The following is a 16,180-nucleotide window of genomic DNA, read 5'->3' as shown; positions in this document are numbered from 1 at the left end:
TGGTGGAGGATAATCTAACTTCCTTAGGGCCTGGGACCTCTAAACTATGATTATTCATAGACCTTAAGGTCCTCTGTGGGGCAGACCAGGAGAGGCGGACCCGTAGGTATACCTGAAGGAGCATTTCCACCCCCATCGTTCAGCCCAGACACTGAGGTCCAGCTCCGAGGGCCTTCTGGCGGTTCCCTCCCTGCAAGAAGTGAGGTTAAAGGGAACCAGGCAGAGGGCCTTCTTGGTGGTGGCACCCGCCCTGTGGAACGCCCTCCCATCAGATGTCAAGGAAATAAACAACTATCTTTAGAAGACATCTGAAGGCAGCCCTGTTTAGGGAAGTTTTTAATGTTTGATGTTTTATCGCTTCATTATTATTATTATTATTATTATTATTATTATTATTATTATTAAGACCCGCACCACCTCAGCAACCAGAGCTGGGCCCCCTGGTTAAGAATGCAAGCCAGACATACCACAAAGTCAGGATCCTCGCAGTGGGGGTGGTATTCTTCGTCGTCCTGCAGTCCCAGGTCAGCTTCTGCTTCAGTTCCATCCCCTCCTGTCCACTTGTCCCAATTCCACTCATCTGCATTCAGGATGAAGACGAAAAAGACATTTTTGCTTTCTAAGCTAATGATTCCTTTGGTCCCATTGCTTTCTGAACCTCACCCAGGAGCCGGCATGCAGTAATGGCCAAGAATCCCTCAACCAAAGTTGGGCTGGATAAAGAAATAGCGTCCCCCTGTTAAGGTATCTGTAGGCATGAAATGAGCTTCACGTGCTGGAGATGTAATGAGGTTGAGGGTACGTTTTATCATGTGGTGGACTTGTAAAAGGGTAAAGGAGTATTGGGAAATGATATATAATGAATTGAAAAAAATGTTTAAAAGTACTTTTAAAAAAACCAAAAAACCAGAGTCCTTTTGGTTGGGGATAATTCAATTCCCAGGTGTCAAAAAAGACTATTTATGTATGCTACGACTGCAGCTCATGTTTTGTCAGCCCAAAAATAGAAAACAGCAAGGTCCCAACCAAAGAAGATCGGCAATTTAAACTGATGGAATACATGCAGCTTGCAGACTTAACATATAGAATAAGAGAACAAAAATAATGTAGACTGGCAAATGTTTACTGAATATATGGGTGAAAATTGTGTTCATTTAAGAATGCTGGTAGCATTAAGATAAATTCAACAGTGAAAATAAGTTCTGATGGATGTAACAATAGATTACTGAATGATTTATTTTATGTAAAATATGAAGGATGGATGGTATGCAAACATCTCCCGGTTCTGCAACAGATCTTCCATGCGCCAAAAGGAAGACTAACAAGAACCTTGCTGGATCAAGCCAAAGTAAATCCAGTTTTATGCAACACTCCACAAACACATCATTAAAAGCCACCTGAGCAGGTGTCCATCTAAAGCAGCCATTCCCAACCTCGTGCCCTCCAGATGGTTTGGACAAACAGATCCTGCCATCCTCACCCAGAACAGCACCAGGTCGAGCGGCGGCGGCGGCGGGGGGGGGGGGGACTGCTCTAGAATTGGGGATCCCAATGCTGACCTCACAAGCAAATTTGTTTTCAGACCGAGGGCAAGCTGCCCATGCGCCACGGCATCTTCTAGACATACCGTCAATTCCTTCTTCTGCCTCAAACTGCGGTTTCTCTTCCTCACCAACTCCGTAATACTCGTCCCCAAATAATTTCTGTAGGAAACAGAGAATAATAATAATAATAATAATATTTTATTTATACCCAGCCCTCCCCAGCCTCCCCTCCCCACCGGGCTCAGGGGGGGCTAACACCAGGTATAAAAACAATTGAAATACAACTTAAAAACAAGATTAAAATACAACATTAAAATGCAGCCTCGTTTCAGTAGAAACTCAAATCAAAAACTTTTTGGGCGATGAAAATGTCAAGTCTTCACCAAGGCCAACTATCCAGACTGGTCCTACGTGGGCCAGGAAAAAGCCAGGGAAGTCCCCAAATAGGAGTTCCATCACAGAAGGAGAAAGGAAAGAGGAAAGGGGGGGGGATCAAGTTGATTCCAAGGCCAAAGGCCAGGCGGAACAACTCTGTTTTACAGGCCCTGCGGAAAGAAATCAGATCCTGCAGGGCCCTGGTCTCATGAGGCAGAGCGTTCCACCAGGCAGGAGCCAGAGTTGAAAAGGCCCTGGCTCTGGTTGAAGCCAATCTCACTCCTTAGGGCCCGGGACCTATTTATGGACCTTAAGGTTGCTATTTATGGACCTTGAGGCTCTCCGTGGGGCATACCGGGAGAAGGGTTAGACTAGACCAGTGTTTCCCAACCTTGGGCCTCCAGCTGTTTTTGGACTACAACTCCCATCATCCCTAGCTAGCAAGACCAGTGGTCAGGGATGATGGGAATTGTAGTTCAAAACAGCTGGAGGCCCAAGGTTGGGAAACACTGGACTAGACAGTCCTCAGGGTCCTTTCCAGCTCTACAATTCAATTCAAGCATTGGCTACTGCCTAAAGCAGTGATGGCCCAACTTGGCCCTCCAGCTGTTTTGGGACTACAGCTCCCATCATGCCTGGCTAACAGGCCCAGTAGACACAGATGATGGGATTTGTCGTCCCCAAACAGCTGGAAGCTCCTGCAGCCAATCAGAAGCTGCGCTTTGGCTTCCGAATGTTTTGGAAGTCAAATGGGCTTCTGGAACGGATTCCGTTCGACTTCCAAGGTACGACCGCATAGAATAATATGCAGTTGTAAATGTTGACAACAGGGCCCATGAAGGGGATGAGGGGGAAGTCTCGAGATTCAGAGTAATCTCTATACATGGATATGCATTTGGAATGCTATAAATTGATATTTGTAAAATCAAATAAAAATGATTTCTAAAAAAAAAGAAGAGTTGGCTATTGCCTAGAGGGCAAAAGCACTGCCCCATTTTCAAACCAATTCACTGAGCTGTTGTTAAACGACAAGCCAAATCTACTTCCCTCAATTTCTCATTGTGGCAGGAGAAGGGGATTCAGCTGACATGGCCCTAACATTTTGGAGAGGGGCTGGGGCAGTGTCTTCTGGCTGCCAGCCAGAACCCTCGGCACTGGTATACAACATGCACTCACCTCCATGAGCTGGTCGTGTTGGGTGGGATCAAAGTCCCCTTCGAGGTCCATTTCCTGGAAGGTGCTGGTTGCACTGCCGGTGATCTCACGCAGCTTCCCCAGCCGTTCCAGGATCTCCCGGCGCTTCAGGTTCTTCAGCTGCTTCAGCTCCTCCTGTTTTTGAGCCTTCTCCTTTTAGGGTGAAGAAAAGCACAGTATTAGGGGAGGAGGCCGTTATTTGGCCCATCCAGCACCCAGATCTACGTCTGAAGAATGCTCTCCCCGGGGAAGTTCGCTTGGTGCCTTCATGCCCGAACCCGCCTACACTTCACTGTGAGTCCTGAGAGACCTGCTCCCCGCTTTGCAGGACTTTCCCCACCTGACCTGGGAGGGTGGGGTCTGGACTGACTCCAGCTACAGAAGCTGAGGTTGCTGAAGAGACCAGAGATCATCTCAGCTGTCTGAGTGCAGACCCAGGTCACTGAGCCTGAGCTTCCTTTGCTGTCGCCCACCATGAACCACCATTGGCAGAAATGGCAGCAAAAGCAGCAGATATGCTCTACGTTTATGGTTATATTTTATTTCCTTGCTAATTATGCTGTTTTAAATGTGCATTTTATACTGGACTTCCTTTAGTAATGTTTTCTTTTGAAATGTTTCAGATAATTTTTTGGGTTAACTTTGCTGCATTAAACGTGTGTTCCATAGTTTACCTTCTTTTCAATATTTTATTTTGAAATCTTTAATATTTTAGTTTCCCGATATTTATGTTGCTTGGAATGTATAATTTATATTTGACTTTCTTCAGTAACGTTTTATTCTGGATTACTTTTTTTCATGTTTTATTGTAGGTTTGTAAACTGCTTTGAGCTTTTTTCTGAAAAATGTAAAGCGGTACAGAAATGAAATGATTATACACCTTTAGGCACCACGCAAAAACGTTCCGTTTTAACCAGGCCTTTGGTTGATTTGATTTGACACCCTATACCAGGGGTCAGCAACCTTTTTCAGCCATGGACCGGTCCACCATGGTGGACCATGTGGTGGGCCAAACTATATTTTTGGGGGGAAATGAACAAATTCCTATGCCCCACAAATAAACAGAGATGCATTTTAAATAAAAGCACACATTCTACTCATGTAAAAACACCAGGCAGGTCCCACAAATAACCCAGAGATGCATTTTAAATAAAAGGACGCATTCTACTCATGTAAAAACACGCTGATTCCCGGACTGTCCGCAGGCTGGATTGAGAAGGCAATTGGGCCGGATCCAGCCCCTGGGCCTTAGGTTGCCTACCCCTGCCCTATGCCCTTTTAAAATGTGGGGGGTTTTGGGATGTGTTATTGGGTTGTTGTTTTCGTTTTGATTATATATTTTGTGGTTTTATATTTTGATTTTGTTCTGTGAACCGCCCTGAGACCTCCGGGTACAGGGCGGTATATAAATTCAAATAATAATAATAATAATAATAATAATAATAGGCAAACGTTTCAGCCCTCCTAGGCAGCCCAATAGTGCTGAACATCCTCCGCTCGTAACTGTGCAGAACTCACTTTCTTCTTGCGCTCCTGAGTCTCCTGCCGTTTCTCTTTACGGCGTTCGTCCTTCCGGCGCACCGAGGTTGCAATGTTGCGGGGATATGTTTTCATCTGGCAGTACAGGTATCGGAGAAGAGAAAAGGAACAACTCTTCAGCCTCGTGTTCTTCAGATGAGCAGAGATCCCAGCAGCACCCCCTTTCATCACCCCAGTCTCCTCACAGAGAGAGGACGTCCCTCTTGTCACTCATAACATAATGGCGCCAGGACACCGAGAAGAAAGCCTAACTTCCCAGGCCCACGCAGGCAGAGAACGTTGCCCCTCACCAGCTGGGCCTCAGGCTCCTCGAAGCGGAAGTTGTACTTGCGCTCAAAATCCTCTTGCTTCTTTAAGAACAGCTCGCCCTCATCCGACGAATCCGATATAGCCAGCTGCGCTCCGGGGAGCCTGTGGAGAAGGAAGCACATGAGCAGGAAGAGGGAGTATAGCGCAAGGACAGTGTTATAAGAAATAACTGCTACTTTATCCCTTACGGGGTACCCAAAAGCCCGTATAGAGTCCTGAGGTGGGTTCTCTATCGGTAGGAGAAAATAACAGAGGCCAACCAGAGAATATTGAGAAGCAAAGCAGCTAGTAAGCCTGATCTGGGCTGCATCAATAGGAGTATAGCATCTAGATCAAGGGAAGTAATAGTGCCACTGTATTCTGCTCTGGTCAGACCTCACCTGGAGTACTGTGTCCAGTTCTGGGCACCACAGTTCAAGAAGGACACGGACAAACTGGAACGTGTCCAGAGGAGGGCAACCAAAATGGTCAAAGGCCTGGAAACGATGCCTTATGAGGAACGGCTAAGGGAGCTGGGCATGTTTAGCCTGGAGAAGAGGAGGTTAAGGGGTGATATGATAGCCATGTTCAAATATATAAAAGGATGTCACATAGAGGAGGGAGAAAGGTTGTTTTCTGCTGCTCCAGAGAAGCGGACACGGAGCAGTGGATCCAAACTACAAGAAAGAAGATTCCACCTAAACATTAGGAAGAACTTCCTGACAGTAAGAGCTGTTTGACAGTGGAATTTGCTGCCAAGGAGTGTGGTGGAGTCTCCTTCTTTGGAGGTCTTTAAGCAGAGGCTTGACAACCATATGTCAGGAGTGCTCTGATGGTGTTTCCTGCTTGGCAGGGGGTTGGACTCGATGGCCCTTGTGGTCTCTTCCAACTCTATGATTCTATCTTTCCTGGTATTGCTGGTGAAAATCAGAAACTTTAAGAGGAAAGAACACTGTGCAAATAACTTAGCCCATGGACCCATGAACACATCCCTCTGGACCATGTGAGCATGGATGAATTATTTTTAAAAAAATAAAATTTATTTATTAAGGTTATCCTGGTGTCACTATAGAAGGCATGCCCAGAGATTATCAACCTCCATTAAGTGACATTGTGTTAGATCTTGCCCATGAAGGTGCACTATTAGTGAATGGGGGAAGAGGGGAGCTCAACAAATTAAATTTCCTTTCCATCTACCTTCACCTGGATTGGGGACAGGGGGAGACACACCAGGGAAAGTTATGCCCTATCCTTAAGGAACTCAAAAATCCATCCTTCGGCACTCACCCATCCTCCTCCTCCTCCTCTTCCTCCCCTCCATCATCTGCCTCCTTGTAGCGCTTGTTCAAGATATAATCTCGCAGGAACCGCTCCCCCTCATCGAGTTGTGGGTCGTTCCAGTATTCTTTAAGGGGAGCCTGGGGAAACAGAGGAAACCCAAAATGAAGTCACCCGCCTCAAGACCCGAGCAAGGCTCACCATACCATCAAGCCCACACCCAAAGACTCCTCTGGAAGACAGGGACTGTGCAGAAAATCCCCCAAAGGACCATTTCATCCTTTTTTTAAATTATAGGATATTTATTAAGATTTTTTAAAGTATTACAATAAAAATGAAAAAAATAACAAAAATACAAAATAAAAATAGTTAAAAACACACAGATTTTCTATTGCTAGTTTTCCTTTAGCTTGTTTCCCGGACCTCCTCATACCTCCCTTTTTTGTATTCCACTTCAAATTGTTGGTTCGGCAAATCCTTACCATTAGATTTTTACCTGTTTATAACCCTTTTTTTCATATTCTCTTAAAGCATTACAGCTGGAAATCACTTAATTTCTATCCAACATCAATCTAACATTCATTAATTTTACAATATTTCTGTAGATAGTCTTTAAATTTCTTCCAATCTTCTTCCACCGACTCTTCTCCCTGGTCCCGGATTCTGCCAGTCATTTCTGCCAATCCCATATAGTCCATCACCTTCGTCTGCCATTCTTCCAAAGTGGGTAGATCTTGTGTCTTCCAATACTTTGCAATAAGTATTCTGCTGTTGTAGAATACTTATTGCTTTGCAATAAGTATTCTGCTGTTGTAGCGTACATAAAAAAAGTTCTGTCCTTCTTTGACACCGATTGGCCGACAATGCCCAGAAGGAAGGCCTCTGGTTTCTTCAGAACAAAGGACCATTTCATCCTAACGGTGTGTGATATACATTATAAGTAGGGCTGCCTCTGAAGACGGTTCAAAACTTCAGCTAGTGCAGAATTCAGTTGCTCACCAGAGTAAGATGGTTTGAGTATACTACACCGATCCTGGTCTGACTGCACTGGCTACCAATTAGTTTCCGGGCCCAATTCAAAGTGCTGGTTTTGACCTATAAAGCCTTGAACGGCTCAGGACCGCAATACCTCAAGGACTGCCTCTTTTCGTATGAACCTGCCCGGACCCTGGGATAATCTTATGAGGCCCTCATTTGTATGCCTCCTCCTCGAGAGGTCCGGAGGGTGGCAACACGAGAGCGGGGCCTTCTCTGCAGTGGCCTCCCTGTCTGTGGAATGCTCTGCCCAGGGAAGTTCGCCTGGCGCCTTCATTATACACCTTTAGGCGTCAGGCAAAAACGGTCCTTTTTAACCAGGCCTTTGGTTGACCTGATGGACATACCCTTTTAAAATGTGGATCTTGGGGGGGGGGCTGTTATTGGGTTACTGCTTTTATTTTTATTTTATATACTGTGATCTTTTCTGTGAACTGCCCTGAGACCTCCAGGTATAGGGCAGTATATAAATTCAATCAATCAATCAATCAATCAATCAATCAATCAATCAATGGGGCAGACACATGCTTTCCTGGAGCAATGTGGGGAAGCACCTGCTCACGCAGAAAAATGTTCTGCTAGCCTCAGACTAGCAGAAAACAGCTCGAGGTGTGGATTTAGCAGGACTCAGGAATTAACGGAGCCCAATCCTTTCTGTGTTAAGATGCTTGTTTCTGTTCCGTTACTTTATTGAGGCGGCTGGAAATGTGGGTTAAACCACAAAGCCCAGGGCTTGCCGATCAGAAGGTCAGCGGTTCAAATCCCCGCGACGGGGTGAGCTCCTGTTGCTCGGTCCCAGCTCCTGCCAACCTAGCAGTTTGAAAGCACGTCAAAGTGCAACTAGTGAAATAGTACCGCTCCGGCGGGAAGGTAAACGGCGTTTCCATGCACTGCTCTGGTTTGCCAGAAGTGGCTTAGTCATGCTGGCCACATGACCCGGAAGCTGTACGCCGGCTCCCTCAGCCAGTAAAGCGAGATGAACGCCGCAACCCCAGAGTCATCTGCGACTGGACCTAATGGTCAGGGGTCCCTTTACCTTTTACGGAAACAGCAAATGGTCGGATCCCTTCTCCTAGCTAACGTGAGACTCTCAAGACCAAGACCAGCACACTGAGTGTCTTGGGAGAGGCACTGCAACCCCAATCATGCGTTTCTGGGAGTCGCAGCTGTTCCTGAAGCCTGTTGCAAAAATCTTGTCTAGGTCTGAGGGAAACAGTGCCTTAATTCATTAGGAAGAAGCCACAAACCAGACAGTGGTCATACAGAGCCAGATAGGGCTGCCAATCATTGTAGCCCATTGTAGTGTCGTCCAAAGTGACGGGTCCCCAAGCCCATTGCATACCAGGTGGTATTTGACACCTACAAAAATCTGAAAAATGTATAAAACTAAATCCAACTTATGCTGGAGGTGCAATAGATCAGAGGGCACACTTATACACATGTGGTGGCAATGTGAAAAAGTTAAGGGCTTCTGGGACTTGGTCTTTGAAGAAATGAAGAAAATCTTTAGATACAATTTTTTTGTAGTGATTTTTTGTAGTGATATAGTGATTATCTGAAGAAGCAATGCCCACATATTACTTCTTGGACTTGTTTTAATTAACTTCTGTAAACTGATGTATGGTTAGAATAAGGACAATCAAAATAGAAAGTAAGTTAAGAAGAAGATTAAAGAAAGCAGATTACCATGGTTGATATTAGACCCATGTAGAGGACGAAGGAAGTCAACAAAGAAAATGGATTCAAATTTAGGTTAATACATACCTTATTTTTGAGATACGTTCTTTGCTTTTCCCTTTTTGCTCTTTTTTCTATTTTTACATTTATATAGTATTTGTATTTTGTTTGTAATATATTGTACATCTATGGGTTTTATGTTTGTTTGTCAGCATATAAATAAAATATATATATTAAAAAATAATAATACATACCAAGTCCTGGAGCACTTCCTCTGCTTGTGGCTTCTCCTGACCTTTTAACCAACTGATGTAGTCTGCCTCCTCGTGCTCCTGAGAGAACAGAAGAGAAGGTAGAATCGAGGCAACAATGTCATGGATTATACACAGGGCTGCCTCTGAAAACTGTTTGGAAGCTTCAGCCGGTACAGAATCTGGAGGCCAGGTTGCTCACTGGCTTGGGCACAGAACACCAATCCTGGCCTGGCTGCACTGGCTGCCAACTAGCTTCTGGTCCCAATTCAAAGTGCTGGTTCTGACCTATAAAGCCTTAAACAGCTCAGGAACCCAATACCTATAGGTCCACCTCTCCCCATATAAACCATCCCAGATTCTCTGTTTATCATCCGAGGCCCTTCTTTGTGTGCCTCCTACACATGAGGCCTAGAGGGTGGCAACGTGAGATTATGTGCTTGTTTTTATCCTGTATTTTATTCTGTGAACCACCCTGAGAACTTAAGACGAAGCGCAGTATATAAATCTAAACAACAAAAACAAAAACACACCACCCTGACCTTGACTAAAGGCAGCTACATTTATCTGAACATTAAAATTTCAAAGTTTAAAGGTAAAGGTACCCCCGACCGTAAGGTCCAGTCACGGATGACTCTGGGGTTGCACACTCATCTCACTCTATAGGCCGAGGGAGCCGGCGTTTGTCCACAGACGGCTTCTGGGTCATGTGGCCAGCATGACTAAGCCGCTTCTGGCGAACCAGAGGAGAGCACGGAAACGCCGTTTACCTTCCCGCCAGAGCGGTACCTATTGATCTACTTGAACTTTGACATGCTTTCGCACTGCTAGGTTGGCAGGAGCTGGGACCAAGAAATGGGAGCTCACCCTGTTGTGGGGATTCGAACCGCCAACCTTCTGATCGGCAAGCCCTAGCCTCAGTGGTTTAGACCACAGAGCCACCTGCGTCCTTATTTCAATGTTTAAAAAGGTAAAGGGACTCCTGACCATTAGGTCCAGTCGTGACCAACTCTGGGGCTGCGGTGCTCATCTCGCTTTACTGGCCGAGGGAGCCGGCGTACAGCTTCCAGGTCATGTGGCCAGCATGACTAAGCCGCTTCTGGCGAACCAGAGCAGAGCATGGAAACGCCATTTACGTTCACGCCGGAGCGGTACCTATTTATCTACTTGCACTTTGACGTGCTTTCAAACTGCTAGGTTGGCAGGAGCAGGGAGCGAGCAACAGGAGCTCACCTCGTCGTGGGGATTCGAACTGCCAACCTTCTGGCTATTAAAATATGTATACCCATCGTTCAGCCCCTCACCTCCTGCTCCCGTTAAGAAAGATGTCTTCACCAGGGCCATCAAAAGCCAGGTATCACCAGGGTCACCTTACAGCATGCCTGCTGATGCTCAAGCTTGAATTTTGGAGCATCGCCAGGAAAGCAACTTCTACTGCTATAGGACGGTGAAGAAGTTGCCACCCTTAGCCTTGCAATTTGAGGCATCTCTTTTACATCTCCCTTCTCTTGCGGGGGCCCAATTAGTGCCATTGCCTTCCGTTAAGAGTTTGGGTGTAATCCTTGACGCCTCCCTTTCCATGGAGGTGCAAGTTACAGCAACAGTCAAGGCAACATTTTTCCACCTTTGCTGCATCAAGCAGTTGGTCCCTTACCTTTCCCACCCTGACCTGGCCACAGTGATCCATGCGATGGTCATCTCCAGGCTTGACTACTGTAATTCGCTCTATGCGGGGCTGCCCTTGAAGCTGACCCAGAAACTCCAGAGGGTGCAGAATGCTGCAGCGAGGCTCTGCACAGGGTCTCTGCCATGGGAGCATATTCATCCAGTGCTTTTCAAACTGCGCTGGCTCCCGGTGGAGTACAGGGTCAGATTTAAGGTGCTGCTTTTGACCTTTAAAGCCCTTCACGGCCTAGGACCCTCGTACCTACGGGACCACCTCTCCCGGTATGCCCCACGGAGAGCCTCAAGGTCCATAAATAGCAACACCCTAGGGGTCCCGGGCCCTAAGGAAGTTAGATTGGCTTCAACCAGAGCCAGGGCCTTTTCAACTCTGGCTCCGGCCTGGTGGAATGCTCTGCCTCATGAGACCAGGGCCCTGCAGGATCTGATTTCTTTCCGCAGGGCCTGTAAGACAGAGTTGTTCCGCCTGGCCTTTGGCTTGGAGCCAATTTGATTCCCTCCCTCTCTTTCTTTTTTCCTTTCCTTCTCCTCCTGCGATGAGGCTACATTTTAATATTTTAATGTTTCAATATTTTAATGTTGTATTTTAATTTTGTTTTTAAGTTGTAATCATTCAACATGTTTTTATTATTGCTTGTAAGCCGCTCTGAGCCCGGCCTTGGCTGGGGAGGGCGGGGTATAAATAAAAATTATTATTATTATTATTATTATTATTATTATTATTATTATTACACACACACACACACCTTCTCCTCTTTACTTTTGGGCCGTTTCTGCAGCAAGGATGTCGAGCTTCCACCTTCATCATCATCTTCATCACTGTCGGCCACAAACTTTTGGAAGCTGCATAGTGGGGGGGGGGGGCAAAGTCGGGTTTAGAAAGAGTGTTAAAAACTCGGATATACAGTGATACCGCTGGTTACAGATTTAATTCATTTTGGGGTGCCATGCGCACCCCAAAAAATCTGTAACTAGAGGTGTTGCTTCTGTGCGTGCGCATGGTGCACAGGGACAGTCAACATAGATCAGGCATAGGCAAACTCGGCCCTCCATATGTTTTGGGACTACAACTCCCATTATCCCTGACTACTGGTCCTGTTAGCTAGGGATGATGGGAGTTGGGATGATGGGAAAAGCCCAGCTCAGGAGAAGGGAAGGAGTTCATTCTCAGTCTCAGAATCTGTTTTCTGAAAACAACAACAACAACAACAAGGGGCTGCTGCGCACTTGCAGTGATTCCCCACACACACACACATTATGTAATGGCAGCATACTCCCCCCATGCATGGTATTTGGGAATGGGGCCTGATCCCTTGTGCACCTCATCGCTAGAAAAAAGATGGCACACTCAAAGAGGAATGTCAAAAGTGGGGTGGGGAGATATTGTCCGCAAGCCTGTTATATTGACGAGTCTGGCTCTCCCCTGCGGCACAGTTCTCAGCTCACCTCTCCTTAAGCTGCTTCTGCTCTTCTACATAACTCTGAAAAATTGGGGGGGAGGAGGGAGAAGGTTAATACCCCGTGCCACAACTGTGCACCTTTCCTAGAATGGGCCAGGAATTCCCTTGGCCAGAAACAGCACAAGTTTCCAAGAACTGTACAGCAACTGCCGCACCAAGCCCCAGTTCACGATACGATACAATAATCTTTATTGTCACTGTCCCATACAGAACAACGAAATTGAAAAAATCTACATGAAACATTCAAAAACCAACAAGCCTACTATCCCTGCTATCCCAGCCTGGTTAACCCCCTAAAAACTCTGATACCCCATAATTAAATACAATATACTCCCACAGAGACTACCTTACACTGCATTTAAAACCAAAATCACATTTGGATAAAAATTGTTTCTCACGCGGGGATCTACAGGGATCTCCAGATTCCCAGACTCACCTTTCTGTTTTTAACTGGTTTTCCTTCATCGTTTTCTTCATCTTCATATTTGCTGTAGGAAAAGAGGGATAGTGAGTTGATAGTTCCATTCTGTACAACACATGGAAGCGTGTGTGTTTTTTTAAATGCATCTTAATTAATTTTTGAGACGACAGCTGTAAAAAGTCAGTAAGATGTACAAATCAGAGGAAAGGGGGGCGGCGACCCTAACTGTAGCTGGGACTGAGTGAAGTGCGGAGATTGTTTGTGTCATCTTCTTCACCTTCAATATTTAGAAATAAACGTGGAGCGGTGGCAGGGAACTCGCATCAGAATGAAATGAGATCAAATGCTATCATTTTTTGTTTTGGCTTCATCAGCCTGCGACTTCCCCCCTCCCTGACTGATGGTTTTCAAACCTATTCTCTATGTACTGCATTTTCTTGTATAGCTTATTGCTATTAGATCATAATCTTGTTTGCATACTAAATTAACTGGAATAAGTAATAAATATAACCTTACAAACTTCTTGTAACCCTACTAGCGATGTTAGTTGTTTGCAGTTGTCTTTCAAATATAACACAAATTTGTTCTAGACTTTCAGAAAAGTCGGATCCTGGTGGTTCCAGATTTTTCCGGTCAGTTTTGCCAGTTTGGCATAGTCCAGTAATTTCAACTGCCACTCTTCTTTTGGTTGGTAAATCTTACCCTGCCTTGTCCAGAATGACCTTCCTCTCATAGTCCTTCAGAAACATGGGCTTTTCTTTCTTCTTGGGGGGCGGTTTCTCACCTTCGCTATCTGAAGAAGAATCTGAAGGCAGAAGCAACCATAGATGATCCAACAGACAATTCCAGAAAAAAAGCTGCTCTCGGGACCCAAACTAGATCAAAAAATGCTCCGAAAAGTCTCCCTGGGCCAAGCCAGAACGTTCCACAGTTGCCCCCAAGGCAAGAAATCATAACCTGCATCAGTGATTACCTTCCTCGCGGTAGAACGTGACATCTTTCTGATAAATCCGGGGATCTTTGGTTTTCAGCAACGCCAGCGTGCTGTAAAAAGCGCGATCCAATCTGGGGTCCAGCTCCTGCCGCAGGAGAAGAACACAATTAAGATTGGATATATTCTGAAAAAGATATTCAGGGGAACCTGCCTTCCTGGCCTTCTCCAATAAGAACAAAACCCAAATATTTCCATCAACTTAGTCCAAGAATTACAAAAGCTGAGATTTTGCCAAAAACCCTATCTGGCCATAATTCGGTACTAAGGTAAGGATAAAACATGCTTTAGGTGGAGATTAAATGAAAATTTATTAGATAATGTGGAGACTTTTGAAAGGGCTCAAAAATATCTTAAAGAATATTTTGATTTGAATACAAGTAAAGGTACTAATATTGGCACAGTTTGGGATGCCAGCAAGGCAGTGATGAGGGGTTTCTTTCTGCAGCAGAATAGCATATTAAAGAGGAAAAAAGACAGAAACAAAGAGGAGATATTAAAAAAAATCATGGTTATTGAGAAACAGTTGATTAATAAACCAGAAGACCCCAAGTTACAACTTAGTCCATCACTATGCTGAAATGGCTAAAATGACTGAAAGAGTCAGAAATCAGGAAGACCAAAATTTTAATGAGGAATGGGGGAAATTTATAAACATTGTAAACAGTTAGAATTGTTAGTGGGATTGGAGTATCACTTGTAGGGTGAATTCTGGACACAATGGAGATGTGAAAGATTTAGCTTATCATAATAAGATGCAGGATGGAATTATTATTATTATTTATTCAACTTATACACCGCCCTATACCTGGAGGTCTCTGGGAGGTTCACAACAAGACCACAACAAATAAAATCAAACCAAAAGCAATAACCCAATAACAGCCCCCTCCCCCAAAGCCACATTCTAAAAGGGTGTTGAATGTCAATCTGGTCCACCAAAGGCCTGGTTAAAAAGGAACGTATTTGCCTGGCGCCTAAAGATATGAAGGCACCAAGCGACCTTCTCTGGGGAGAGCATTCCACAAACAGGGAGCCACTGTAGAGAAGGCCTGTTCTTGTGTTGCCACCCTCCGGACCTCTCGATTAATAACAGGACCCACAAAGGGGAGGATGTAAGTCCAGGAGATTCCTTGCCTTGGAGTCTTGTTTTTATGATTTATGTTTGAAAAAAATCTCTTTAAATTTTTAATATGAAAAACCATTTAAAAAAAACACACAACAAAAACCCCAAAAGTTTTCCCAGCAGAGAAAACAGAACTTCTGAAAACAGAAAATACTTCTCCGCGGCTAAAAACAGAAGCCTGACTCACCTCATCTTCGGAACTGGTCTCAGACTCAGAACTCGACCCGTCGCCTTTGCCTCCATCCCCATAGCGGTCCTGCACTGCGGGGGTGGAAGGGAGAGAAGGAGGGAAGGAGCCGGGCAGGATGTTAGAGGAGCAGCAAAGGGCGACCCCCCCCCTCCAGCCCCTGAAGGTTCTGGGTTCAAGCCCAGGCAGAAGCAGGGCCAGATTTAGGTTTGATGAGGTCCTAAGCGACTGAAGGTAATGGGGCCCTTTATATGTCCAGCTGTCTTTTGTCAACAACAAATTGTCGCTGTTTTTTAATAATAATAATAATAATTATTATTATTATTATTATTATTATTATTATTATTATTATTATTATTTATACCCCGCCCTCCCTGGCCAGAGCTGGGCTCAGGGTAGCCAACACCAGTAAAATTACAATAAAAAGCATAATGGGGGGGGGGGGGGGAACCAATTTAAAATACAGGTTAAAAATACAATTTAAAATGCAGCCACATTTGAATAGTAGCCCATAGATCAAAACCATAAGCGGAAGAAACATAAGGGTCAGATGAGTCCAAACCCAAGGCCAGGCGGAACAGCTCTGTCTTGCAGGCCCTGCGGAAAGATGTTAAGTGTTGACTATATGCTATATGGTAATTTATGGACCTAATAGGTATCTAAAGCAATGTGCACATAACAAATAGGAGCCTACACAACACAAAACACTGTTGCTGTAGGTAGGTTTTATTTTATTTGTTTTTTATCTTATATTTTGGAAATGTACATCCAGTTCCCCCCCTCCTTTAAATATTTTGGGGGTCCCCCATGAGGGTGGCGCCCTAAGCTATAGCTTGTTTAGCTTATACGTAAATCCGGCACTTGTTCGAGCCCAGGCAGCGCTGGGAGAGGCTCCCCTGCCTTGAAATCCCGCGGAGCCGCTGCCGGCCAGTGCAAGCAACACTAGCTGCTCTGGCTCGGTCCGCTTCCCTTCCCGCCCGCCACTCACGCCGCTGCAGCTCCTCTCGCCGCCGGTAGCGCCCGTAGCGCGCCGCGAACGCCGCGTTGATCTTCAGTTCCTGCTGCGCCGACATGCTCCCTCCGCCCCGTGTCTTCCCGCACGTGGGCACGGGGCGCTTCCGGGTCAAGGCGGCA

At 45.5% G+C, this 16,180-nt stretch overlaps 1 protein-coding gene across 1 annotated transcript in view; it reads right to left on the bottom strand.

The window, feature by feature from the left end:
* The window catches only part of KRI1 (KRI1 homolog), a 23,779-nt gene extending 7,599 nt beyond the window's left edge, over positions 1-16,180 (bottom strand). Inside the window, exons 1-14 of the mRNA XM_083719142.1 lie at positions 16,035-16,180; positions 15,047-15,120; positions 13,719-13,824; positions 13,448-13,550; positions 12,761-12,812; positions 12,311-12,345; positions 11,611-11,707; positions 9,185-9,262; positions 6,228-6,358; positions 4,943-5,063; positions 4,632-4,727; positions 3,096-3,266; positions 1,628-1,703; positions 468-580 (exon numbers count right to left, since the gene is read on the bottom strand). Of these exons, the coding sequence (XP_083575268.1) occupies positions 468-580; positions 1,628-1,703; positions 3,096-3,266; positions 4,632-4,727; positions 4,943-5,063; positions 6,228-6,358; positions 9,185-9,262; positions 11,611-11,707; positions 12,311-12,345; positions 12,761-12,812; positions 13,448-13,550; positions 13,719-13,824; positions 15,047-15,120; positions 16,035-16,119 (1,338 nt within the window). The 5' untranslated portion in view covers positions 16,120-16,180. The remainder of the gene's footprint in view (positions 1-467; positions 581-1,627; positions 1,704-3,095; positions 3,267-4,631; positions 4,728-4,942; positions 5,064-6,227; positions 6,359-9,184; positions 9,263-11,610; positions 11,708-12,310; positions 12,346-12,760; positions 12,813-13,447; positions 13,551-13,718; positions 13,825-15,046; positions 15,121-16,034) is intronic.

This window comes from Podarcis gaigeae (assembly GCF_964106915.1).
Source record: "Podarcis gaigeae genome assembly, chromosome: 17".
NCBI lineage: Eukaryota > Metazoa > Chordata > Lepidosauria > Squamata > Lacertidae > Podarcis > Podarcis gaigeae.
This window is presented reverse-complemented; position numbering and strand designations above follow the sequence as displayed.